Consider the following 11,874-nt stretch of genomic DNA (forward strand, 5'->3'; position numbering starts at 1 on the left):
TGGGCTTCAGTCCCCATCCCTCCTGGGCTATAGACCATATCAAAAGCCTTGCTATAGCATGTCCACTGTTCTCCCCATGTCCACAGAGCCAGTCATCTCATAGAAGGTAGTCAGTTTGGTCAGGCATGACTTACCCTTAGTGAATCCATGCTGACTGTTCCTGATTGCTTTCTTCTCGCAGTGTATTGCTTCAGGACGTGGTCCATGGTTTTTCCACGGACTTGAGTGAGACTGACCAGTCCATAGTTATCCAGATCCTCCTTCTCCCTTTCTTAAAGATGCTCGCTATGTTTGCCCTTTCTCAGTCATCCAGGACCTCTCCCAGCCACCATGAGTTTTCAGAGGTAATGGCCAGCATCTCTGGAGTCACACATTTGTCTAAATAGTCCCTGCTCCAGCAGTAGGCCATTATTTTGGCTGCAGGGCCACTTAATGAGTTTGGGTGAGCTGTTGAGAGTCACATGGTGCCCTGCTCCCTGGTTGCCATCTTGGGACTGGAAGTTCCGCCCCCAAGCCCCTTGACCTTTGCCACCAGAAGTCCCTCCCCTTGCCCCTGGAAGTACTCTTTTTGACAAGGGTGTTGCTGTCTTGGAACCAGAAAAAAGCCAAAATTATATTCTAAAAATCAAACATCTACTACAACATACATTAATTCGTTTTCAAAAAATATTTTTGTTCTGATTTGCATGTGTTTGTATAGCGTACATAGAGGTGATTGTATAATAGCTTAAAATGAAGTCTTACTTTTGTATATTGTGGGGGAGGAGTGTGAGGGATGTGGGTGGGTACAGAGCTTGTGTGGGGACTGTGGGTGTGTGTGGGGGGTATGGGGAAAGGTTGGGGTTTTGTGGAGGGTGGATAGGTGTGGGGGGCTTGGGGTGGGTGTATGTGTATGTGGGGTGGGGGTGGGTATGGGGTTTGTGGGGGGTTGTGACTCAGGGGAATGGGCTATGGGGGTGTCAGGTACAGGATGATTTTGTGGGGTGTACAGTGTGAGAGGATGGTAGTTGTAGTGTAGTGCTGAGTGTGTTGGGCCCCAGGACCATAGTGTTGGCCTTCTTGAAGATGATGCAAACTACCACTGCTGCTTCCCCCTCACCCACACACCCGCTGCTCTGGCATGACCTAGTTCCCAGCTGGGTCCTGCTGCACTGTGCAGTCCTGGCCAAGCAGCTGGGAACTGTATGGTACTGGAGCCAGCCTGGCCTGGCCGGCACTGTACGGAGCCAGCTGGGAATTGCAGGGGCGGGCTGGCTCCTGCTGCGTTGGCGGGGAGGGGAGGTAGCTGGCCTGGCTCCATAGAGTCCCTGCCAGCCTGGGCTCCATGCTCCTGCTGCCCCACCCTGGGCCCCCACCAGCACGGGCCCCATGCTCCAGCCCAACTGTTGCTGTGCTCCTGCCTGCTGCTCACTATTACTCCCCACCCCCTCACCTGCTGCCGTTGCCATTTCCCCACCTTCTGCCTCTGCTGCTTCTCTCCCCCCCTCAGCCTGCCTGCCTACCGCTCCAGCAGCGTGTGGTTCCTGGCTGTGTGATCGGGACTTCAGAACGCAGCAGGAGCCAGCCCAGCCCCTGTGGACTAGGGCCATACCCTCCCCCTTTTTTAATCTGACTGCAATTTCAGCAGAGGGAGGTGGGGAACAACCCCAGGGTCGCCAGGCCAGAAGCCTCTGCTAGCTTACTGTCCACTGTAACCCTCAGGTCCTTTTCTGCAGAGCTACTGCCCAGCCAGTCAGTCCCCAGCCTATACCGGTGCATGGGATTGTTCTGTCCTAAGTGCAGAGCTTTGCACTTGTCCTTGTTTTGTTGAACCTCATGAGATTTGTTTTGGCCCAATCTTCCAACTTGTCTAGGTCACTCTGAAGTCTAGCCATACCCTGGAGCTTATCTATTACTCCCCCCAGCTTGGTGTCATCTGCAAAATTGAGACTTAAGATCACTTAAGTCTCAATTTAAGTACACCCAGACTTGAACTGCCAACTTTTTGGTTCCCAGCTTACTACTCAGGCCCTTCAGCCACAAAAGAGGGCTATGTTTTGGCAATTGGATTGTTATTGGCTGATATGGCTAGTTAATAATAGGCCATCGGTATTGGCTAAAAAAATCTTTATCAGTGCATCCCTAATGAGAAGGCCTTCCCTGTTGCTCCTTCCTGCTTGTGCTTCCTTCAGATCACCTGCTTCCCCACTTGCCTCAGGACTTCGTTCTCCATCCCCTGGTGAACCTAGTTTAAAGCCCTTCTCACTAGGTTAGTGTGCTTGTCTGCAAAGAACCTGTTCTGTCTGTCAGGTGGATCCCATCTCTTCCTAGCAGTCCTTGGAACAGCATCCCATGGTCAAAGAAGCCAGAGCTTCTTAATGTATCTTTTGATCACACATGATCTCTGCCCTTTTTAAGAGTAAAATTATTAATGCATAAAGTCTCTGATCCCATTTCTATCCTTATTATATAACATCTTCATATCCTGGCATAAAGCTGACTCATTCTTTTGAGGTTAAATATAATCTTAAGTGACTAACATGTAGGACCATGCTGTTCCATTTTCAAAGAGGATTTGCTGTTAGGGGAATAAATAAAACTTCTTAGAGAAACAGGTTAGATTTACTATAAATTCAGGGCCAGATTCTTTTCCAACATGAATAAGGATTCATATTGAATGGCACTATGTTTCATAAATAAATAATGATTACAGTGGGACTGCTTGGGAATAATGTGCATTCATTATGACTGTTGATATTCAAATCTGGCCATTAAATCTGAAAGTGAATAGGATAGTAGTAAGAAGCTTACTGATGCAAAGGAATTCAAAGTTTCTTCACAATGTAATCAATTCTGTATGTATTTTGGGATTGCTTATAAATCTTCCTAATCAGAAATGTTATATCCCCTGATAATGTATCTCCTTGAAATATTAACAAATTGATCCTTCTTCTCTTACCTTGCAAGATTATTTCTTTTTTTTTTAATCTGATTAATCTTTTTCTCAAACCAAGCTGAAAGAATGAGAGAGAGATCTTGAAGATAATAAAAATCTTGGGGAGAATATTCTTAATCAAATTCACATGAACTAATAAAGTGACAGCTAAAGTATTCTATTTGAAGATTTATTTTCAATGGTTTCAAAAGAGGTTGTAGATTAAAAGTGAACAGTTTAGTTATATTGCAGGAGATATCACTTCCAGATACTTAAACCCATTATAGGACTGTTTTTACATTGAAAATGTGATGGAGGTACTTTGGGGGTATGAGCATGTAAGGGTAAAGTTGCTGACTTAGTGCTTTGCAGTTTGGAACTGAACAGCTTCCCCAAGTCTTTTAAAAGAGATTGAAAATAAGTATAATCTTGGAGGGAAAGCGAAGAGGGCAATTTTCTTTTCTGTATCACATAGTTATAAGCCTTTGATATTCTCTGAATCACAGTCAGCTATAGCAAGAGGTTTGATTGAAAGATCAAATAAAATACAAGACAATTTTGTCTTGTCCTGTTATCTAATAGAAGCCAGAATGAATACATTTTTTTTAAAGAGTAGCTCTTAGCTGACAGAATAATTTTATTAGAATATTAAGCTTTGGTCCAAAGTATAGAAGGTAGTTGCAGCTAGTAGGCTTTGTCATTGTATCTGCTGTTAAAATAAAAATATTTTTTATTTCAGTCTCTGTATATTGCATAACATTTAATGTTCTTATTATATAATTAGTCAGATAATGAGAGATTGATTTTGGCTGTTTGGGATGCATTGTAGAAAGGAGCACCTACAGGAGAACAAAGTGATCAGGAATACCTTGTATGAATTCATCAAGAGCAAATCGTGCCTGTCCAACTTGATTTCCTTTTATCATATGTTGACAGGCTCTATAAATAGAGGTGCACCAGTACATTAGTCCGATATCAGATTGGTACCAATATAAAGAAAATTTGCTGTATCTGCAGAAAAGAAAATTTGATGTATTTGGCTCATAAATGCTTGTGTTGCACGCAGTACAGCACTCGGGCAGCCAGAAGCAGAGCCAGCTGCATGGAGAGCTGCCTCCAGCTGCCTTGGTTGTGGTGAAAGGGGAGGAGGGAGGGGGGGGCAGATCAACATTCCCTGCAGTGAGGTAAGGAGCAGGCACTGTTTGGGCAGGGTGGGCATGGAGCGGGGGGTGCGGCTCCTGCCCTTGCACCGGGGTTCCACCCCAAATTTCGCTGCATCTCAGCTCCCACTGTTGCTGCTGCCAGCCACCCAGCACAGCCCCGGCTCTTCCCGGCATGTGGGTGGAGGTGGGGTGTTAAGCCAGAGCAGCACCAGGTAGCTGGCAGTGGCAGCCCTGGGAGCTGAGAGCTAGCGAAATTTGTAGTGGATGCAGCATCCTCCCAGTGACTCTGAGCCCAGCCCGCAGCGAGAAGAGCCTCGGCTGCAGCCTAGCCTGCCTTGCCCTTCTCCATGCAGATCCAGGGGCACACACCTCCACCCTCCCAGGGTGAAACCAGCAGCAGGAGCTGCCTCCTGCCCCCACCCCATGGCTCCACCCTCCCCCGCTGGGCCTGGGCAGTGCCTGCCCTTGCCCCCTCTCTCACCCCAGGGGGTGTTGATCTGCCCGCCCCAGGCCCCTTCCCTCCCTCCTCCCCTTCCACAATGGACTGACCAGCTGGAGGCAGGTGTATCGGAAATTGGATCAGTATTGACCGATACGCCTCCTTAAATGTCAACTATTGGTATTGGCCCCCAGCATCTCTATCAGTGCACTCCATATATAAATGCAGGGAGAGCAGTGGATCTGATGGATTGTATTTTCACACGTACCAGATGTCCCCAGATAAGACACGCACCTTGTTATTTGGGAAAGCAGAACGAAGGAAAAGATTTTTCTGTAGTTCGGCCGCATAGAGCAGGGACAGAGCCTGGCCTCAGCTTACTCACCCTCCTTTTTCTGTCATGCAGAAGTTAGTTGTGTAACCCTTTCATAGCTGACTTGTCAGCAGCTCTGCCAAAAGCTGAAATTGTAGCTGCTAATAAAGACTGGGCAGATCTAGGACTTTGAAATAGCTAAAATAGTTTTCAGATCTGTGAAATGGGGGAAGAAATAGCAAGAGCAACTAAATTGCAAATGCTTCATCAGCACTGTACGGAAAAGAATAGCTTGAGCAGTGGAGCATCAAGACAATTAAAAAGGAGCATAGGTCATTAACAGCTGTTGAGTAAAGAGCAATTAGCAGGAATCTGGTAGAATCTAATGAGCCATGAAGTCAATTGGCTCCCTCAGCTGCCTGATTAGAAATGCCACTGCTGGTACTCTGAGCCCAAAATTAGCTTCCCTGCTTAAGACATGAATCCCAATTTTAGAAAACTAATTTTGGGAGAAAGGGTAGGTGTGCTGTCTGAGTAAATATGGTACCTTGATTTTTAACAAAGCTTTTGATCTTGTGTCAATGACACTTTCATTAATCAGTTAAGGAAATACAGACTACACAAAAGTACTTTAATAGGGATGCATAACTTGTTGGATCATTCTGCTCAATGAATAGTCATCAGTGATTCAATGTCTAGTTAAGAGGGCACGAAGGAGGACCTGGGTAACTAGGCCAATCAACCTAACTTCCATCCTAGGGAAAATCGTAGAAAAGTTCATCAAGGAGTCTATCTGTGATAAGCTTGCAGAAGGTAAGGTTCTGAATGACAGCCAGCATGTCTTTCCTTACCAACCTCATCTACTTCTATGACCAGGTAACTCGCCACCTGGACATGAGAGAGTAGGTTGACATTATATACCTAGACTTCCAAAAGGCCTTTGATCTAGTATCCCATAATGTCCTCATGAGAAAATTGGAGGATTGTGAGCTGAACTCCAAGACAGTCAGGGGGGTGAGAAACTGGCTGCAGGATAGGACCCAGAGAGTCATAGTGAATGGATCTGTGCCATCCTGGCGAGAAGTGGGTGGCAGTGTCCTGCAGGGGTCAGTGCTTGGTCCAGTACTTTTCAACGTCTTTATTAACGATTTGGATGTGGAGGTGAAGAGCTCACTGGCCAAGTTTGCGGACAACGCCAAGTTATGGGGAAATGTGGTCACGCTTGAAGACAGGCTACAGATACAGGTGGACTGAGACAGACTAGCAAGTTGGGTGGATCAGAACCAGATGAAGTTCAATATTGATAAATGTAAAGTGTTCTACCTGGGGATGAGTGACCTCCAACACACCTACAGGCTTGGTGGCACCAAACTGACTAGCAACACAAATGAAAGGGACCTGGGGGGAATAATAGACCACAATATGAATATGAGCCAGCAGCGTGATGCTGTAGCCAGTAGGGCAAATAATACTCTGCCATGCATCATCGATGCATCTCCAGTAAAGTCAAGGAGGTGATTCTTCCGCTCTACTCAGCGCTGGTGAGACCGCAGCTGGAGTACTGCATCCAGTTCTGGATGCCACACTTTAACAAGAACGTGGACAAGCTTGAGAGAGTCCAAAGAAGAACCACCTGCATGATCAGAGTTTTAAAAGGCAAGCCATACAAAGGAAGACTGATGGATCTGAGACTCTTCAGTCTGAGGAAAAGAAGGCTGAGGGGGGACCTGGTAGCTACACTAGGGGAGTACATCAAGAGCTTGGTGAGCAGCTGTTCACCAGAGCACCCAAGGGGAAAACCAGGAGTAATAGCCAGAAACTCCTGGAAGATCAATTCAGGCTCAACATTAGGAAAAACTTCTTCACAGTCAGGGTGTTCAGACTGTGGCATAAGCTCCCTCCAGAGGTGGTGAATTCACCTACCCTGGAAATCTTCAAGAGGAGACTGGACAGTCACCTGACCCCAGTTATCTTGCCTGCTTGGTGCAGGGGGCTGGCCCCAATGATCTTCTGAGGTCCCTTCCAGCCCTACTTTCCTGTAATCTTAAATATCAGACAGAGACCATTAGCTAAAACTGTATAATTTGATCAGATGGCAAAAATCAAATGGCAAAATTTACAATTTTCAGTATTTTATTTTTAAAAAATCATATTTGCTTAACAAGAGAACATGGGCAGGTAACTTTGTGTTCATAAATATTGGAATCTCTGTAGCACCTTCTGAACATGGTACTTGACCTGTTGGATGATCTTTTGTAATGCCTCCACAATTGTTTTCTTTTTTAATCTGACCATTTGAGGAATGTCAAATCTTACCTAAAATCTTTGAAGTCTGGGCTGGGGTAGGCACTGCACAGTTTGGCAGAGTGCAGGACGGAGCCGCGAAAAGCTCATCTGGGGTGGGGTCAGGGAAAGCGGCTCCTTCTGTTGCATTTATGGGTGTGGGGGTGGGCATGTGCCCCCGAATCTGTGTATGGAGCAAGGGAGGGCTGCAGGCTGCTGTGGGCTGGGGCCAAGGCAGCACTGGGCTGTTCCTGGCGGGGGTGTTGGGCTGGGCTGGGCTCGGCAAAGGGAGAGGAGCACGGTGGGGGGGGACTATAGCAAATTCTGGAGTGGCTGCAGCCCCTCCCGTAGCCCCACTCCCAGCCCTGCCACCAGCTGCCCCTCCTGTAGCCCAGCCCAGGCCCTGCAGGGAAGAGCCCAGCGCAGCCCCAGCGCCAGCCTGCCCCATGTGCAGCACTGGGAGCACGTGCCCCCCATGCCCTCCCAGGGTGCATGCGGTGGCAGAAGCCTCCCCCATGCCCCCCAGATGAGCTGCTCTGTCTGGCTGTGCAGCCCCTGCCCCAGACCCACTCCTTCCCTCACTGTGGGGGTCTATGGGAGCAGGGCTTTGGGAGGGGCTGCAGCCACCCCATAATTCGTCGTAGCCCCCTTCTCCCAGCACCACTACCACCTGCCCTGAGCACAGCCTGGTCCAGCCCCTTCTGGGAAGAGCCCAGTACTGCCCCATCCCTAGCCCGCAGCCACAGCCCGCCCTGTGTCACATGCAGATCCAGGGGCATGTGCGCTCATGCCTTCCCGGGGCCATGCATAGTGATGGGAGCTGCCCCCCACCCCCTCTACACACAGCTCAGTCCCCTGCCCCAGCTGCGTGGCCCCTGCCTTCTCCCCAGCCCCACTCCCTCCCCCACCGCTGGGGCAGCCCCCCCTGCCCCATGCAGATCTGGGAGCACACAGCCACCATGCTCCTGGGGTACATGTAGTGGCAGGGGGCGCCCACTCCCCACCCTTCCCTAACGAGCCACTTCTGGCTCCATCCCATGCCCTGCTCTGGCTGTGTAGTGCCTGCCCCAGTCCTAGCCCCACTCCCTTACCACAGGGGCCTCAATCTGCTTCCCCCCCCGCTTAAAAACAAGAAAAAAATATGAAGGGGTACGCTTATTTTAAAAAGTTAAAAACCCCCTGGGCCAAATTATTGGCCATATTGGGCCAATTTCTGATGCAGTCAATTTTTTTTATATCGGTGCCAATCCGATATTGGACCAATGTATTGGTGCACCTCTACAGGTAACCGTAGTAGGATTACTGCCTCTTCTCCTACATGCATTAGAGAATTAAGACCAAAGGATGAGTGAGAGTGAGGCATGTAAATTATTATTTTCTGTGTGTTCCAGTGATGGCAAAATCCCGAAGCAAAGACAGCAGGGTAGAGAGCCCCAACCCACAGCAGGCAGCCTTCATCTGCCCTCCCTCCACTTGGCTCTGCTCTAGTTCAAAGTGTCCCTGCACTTAAAAATGGTGGTTGTGGTACTTGAACTAAAGCTCACTTGACAAGCTTTAGTTCAAGCACCCCTACCGCCATTTTTAAGTGCCGGGACATGGATCCCCTGGACAAGCGTCCCGTGGCTCTGTCTCACTCCCAGCCTTGGCCCCGGGGTCCCATTCACCGTCCTGGCTGGGCAGTGCCCCAGCCCCTGTCCTACTCCCTCCCTCACTGCTGGGGCCTCGATCTAATCCCACCCTCCCCACCCCTTCCCTCCTCTTCCCACTCCTTTCCATCCACAGACTTACCTACAGGATACTGCTCTCCAAGGTTATCGGATCAGTGTTGGCTGATACGCCTGGAGAATAATCGGCTATCAGTATCAGTAGAGAAAATCTAGCACCAGGATGAAATTAACAAGTTGAGTTATAGAAGCTAGAAACTACTCTGTAATGAATAATGGAATTTGAGTACTAGAGTTCATCTACAAGGCACTGTGACTAATAATTAAAGTCTAGAGTGGTGGATACTTGTGGATGGACTCCTCAACTGAGGTGGTTGTATTCAAAGGATGTATGGTATCCATAAAGCATAATGCCACACATCTCTCCTCCTTTTCCCTAGAAAGGGGTAAGTTGGGGGGTGGAGGATGATATCTGTCTCTGTGCAAGAACAAGATAAAGCTTGCTTCTTAAGGCTGTTCCTGTTCTCTTTTCACTACCTGGACTACTATTTTATTTTCTCTGCTTTGGGAACCTAGTCTTCTGTTGTCCCTTCTGAGTTACTGGATATTTAGCATTATGAATATAAGTGATCTACTGTGCCCCAGAATCTAATAAGGTAAAGCAAAATATGGCACTTTTTTACTTTGACTACTATAAAAAATGAGGGTGAGCAAAAATGTGCTGTAAGTCAAATATTTAACATCAGTAAGTAGATATTACATTGATTTGTTTAAATGTGGTGGTTCATCCCTAGCATAAAAAAATAGAACAAAAATCACAAAATCTGGTGATTGTAAGCAGCTTGTAGTGCGTTTATAAGAAGCAGCAGTTGATAAGCTTTAAGGTCTTATAGTTAATGAAATTAAGAGGGCTTATATAAAGTCTTGCCATCACTACAAAATTTTCTTTTGCTTTTGTAGACAGGAGAAATAAGACTGTTTTAGAGAGCAGTGTTTTAATTCTGGCGAACTATGGTAAAGCTTTTATTTCTTATCTGGGGGAACATATAACCAACCACACAGAGTAGTGCTTGCTGGAGGCCATTTTTAAATAATGCTATTTTTATAATGTAGGCATGGTTTGTATATAATTAAATTGTAAGGGGACTTTAACAATTGCACCTTATTTTGCTCTCTACCCTTAAAAACCCTCACATCCTCTGGGTCACATGCATGTCTCAAAGCCTTGTTGTCTTATTTGTAACCATTTATATTTGAATAATGAAAGCTTTATTTTTTCTGTGTTCACAGCCTAAAGAATGCAATGGAGTCAAAATTCCAGTTGATACTAGTAAACCTAATCCCAATGAGGTGGAGTTTGATAACCTGTATTTGGATATGAATGGCATTATTCATCCTTGTACACATCCTGAAGATAAGTAAGTGACTTTCATATTTCAAAAACCCATTTGTATTTTTCATGACTTGGGACACTAACCAAGGTGCCTTAAATTATAGACCAGCACCCAAAAATGAAGATGAAATGATGGTTGCAATTTTTGAGTACATCGACAGACTTTTTAACATCATAAGACCAAGACGACTTCTCTATATGGCAATAGATGGGGTGGTAAGTACTGACTTATTTATTTTCTTCTAGTAGCTGACTGTAAGCTAAGGTTGATTTTTCCTGGTTTCATAAACTTTGTTGGGTAAATTGTTCAAGTATATATAGTTCAGTTTATCGTTTAATGATATACTCATCATCAAACATTGGGTTTAGCAGTTGACACAGTTCATCTTGGAGAATGGCAAAGAAACGTTAGCAAAGGTGGCTTTATTCCCCAGTGTGTTTATATCAGGACTTTCTATTTTAGCCTTGACAGCTATTAAATTAGTTTACACAATGTACTACTAGGAAAAAATCAGAAAACTACAGAAATGCATACATTTACACCTTAGCAACTAACTTAACAGTTTAATGAAAGATTTCAAGTACTCATACATGAGTGTTACTTGATAGCTTCCTCCCAAATTGGCTGTACTTTAAAGGAGATTGTTTTAAGCATTCAGGCACAACAGAAGCATTGAAACAGTGCAACAGAAAATCAGCCTGGGTGGACACCAGTCTCTTCAATGAGTTGGAAACTCAGAAAATCCTACAAAAAGTGCAAACGTGGTCATATTTCTAGGGAAGAGTATAAGATTGCATGGATGTGCAGAAAGAAAATTAGAAAGGCTGAGACATGATTTGAGAGGCAACTGGCAAGTGATGCAAGGCAATAGGAAGGGATTTTACAAGCATGTAAAAAGGAAGGTCAAAGAAACCATAGCTCCCTTACAGAATGTGGAAGGCAATCTAGTCATGGACGATGCAGAGAAGGCTGAAGTATTTAATGCCTTTTTTCACTTCAGCCTTCACAAATAGAGATAGCATCCAGATGATGAGTGCATTTGGCTGCAAAGATGGAGAAGGAGACAAAAAGCCTACAATAGTAGAAGAACTGGTTGGGGACTGCTTAAAAAAGCTAGATGTTTTCAGATCAGCGAGACTGAGTGGGATGCACCTTAGCATGCAAAAGGAGTGACTGAAGTAATTTCAGAACTGCTGGCTATAGAGGTCCTCCGATACATCGATCAGATTGGCACCAATATAAAGAAAATCAATTGGATCGGAAATCGGACTGATGTGGCTGATAATTTGGCCAATAAATGCCCATGCATACATGCAGCTGCAGTGCAGCAGGCAGGCAGCAAGGAGCACAGCTCAGCAGCTTAGAGAGCTGCGTGCAACCGGTATGTCTGTTGTGGTGGAAGGGAAGGGGTGTAGGGGGGCATATCAGCATCCCCTGCAGTAAGGGAGGAACTAGGGCTGGGTCAGGCGCTGCCTGGGCGGGGTGGAGCTGTGGCTCATCTGGGGGGCGGCTCTCACTGCTGTGCATACTCCAGGAGGGCATGGAGTGGGTTCACGTGGATTTGCATGGGGGTGCGGAGGGGGCTGGGGCTGTGCCAGGCTCTTCGTGGCACGTTGCGGGGTGGGGGAGGATTGGGCCGGGGCTGTACTTGGGGCAGGCGGCAGGGTGGCTACAGGGGGCCTACAGCAAAATTTGGGGTGGCTA

General features: G+C 46.6%; 1 protein-coding gene across 1 annotated transcript in view; it reads left to right on the forward strand.

Annotated features, from left to right (window-relative positions):
- The window catches only part of XRN2 (5'-3' exoribonuclease 2), a 102,167-nt gene that overhangs the window by 6,372 nt on the left and 83,921 nt on the right, over positions 1-11,874 (forward strand). Inside the window, exons 2-3 of the mRNA XM_014519406.2 lie at positions 10,067-10,194; positions 10,274-10,385. Of these exons, the coding sequence (XP_014374892.1) occupies positions 10,067-10,194; positions 10,274-10,385 (240 nt within the window). The remainder of the gene's footprint in view (positions 1-10,066; positions 10,195-10,273; positions 10,386-11,874) is intronic.

Source organism: Alligator sinensis, unplaced genomic scaffold (genome assembly GCF_000455745.1).
Source record: "Alligator sinensis unplaced genomic scaffold, ASM45574v1 scaffold140_1, whole genome shotgun sequence".
In the NCBI taxonomy this organism is placed as follows: domain Eukaryota; kingdom Metazoa; phylum Chordata; order Crocodylia; family Alligatoridae; genus Alligator; species Alligator sinensis.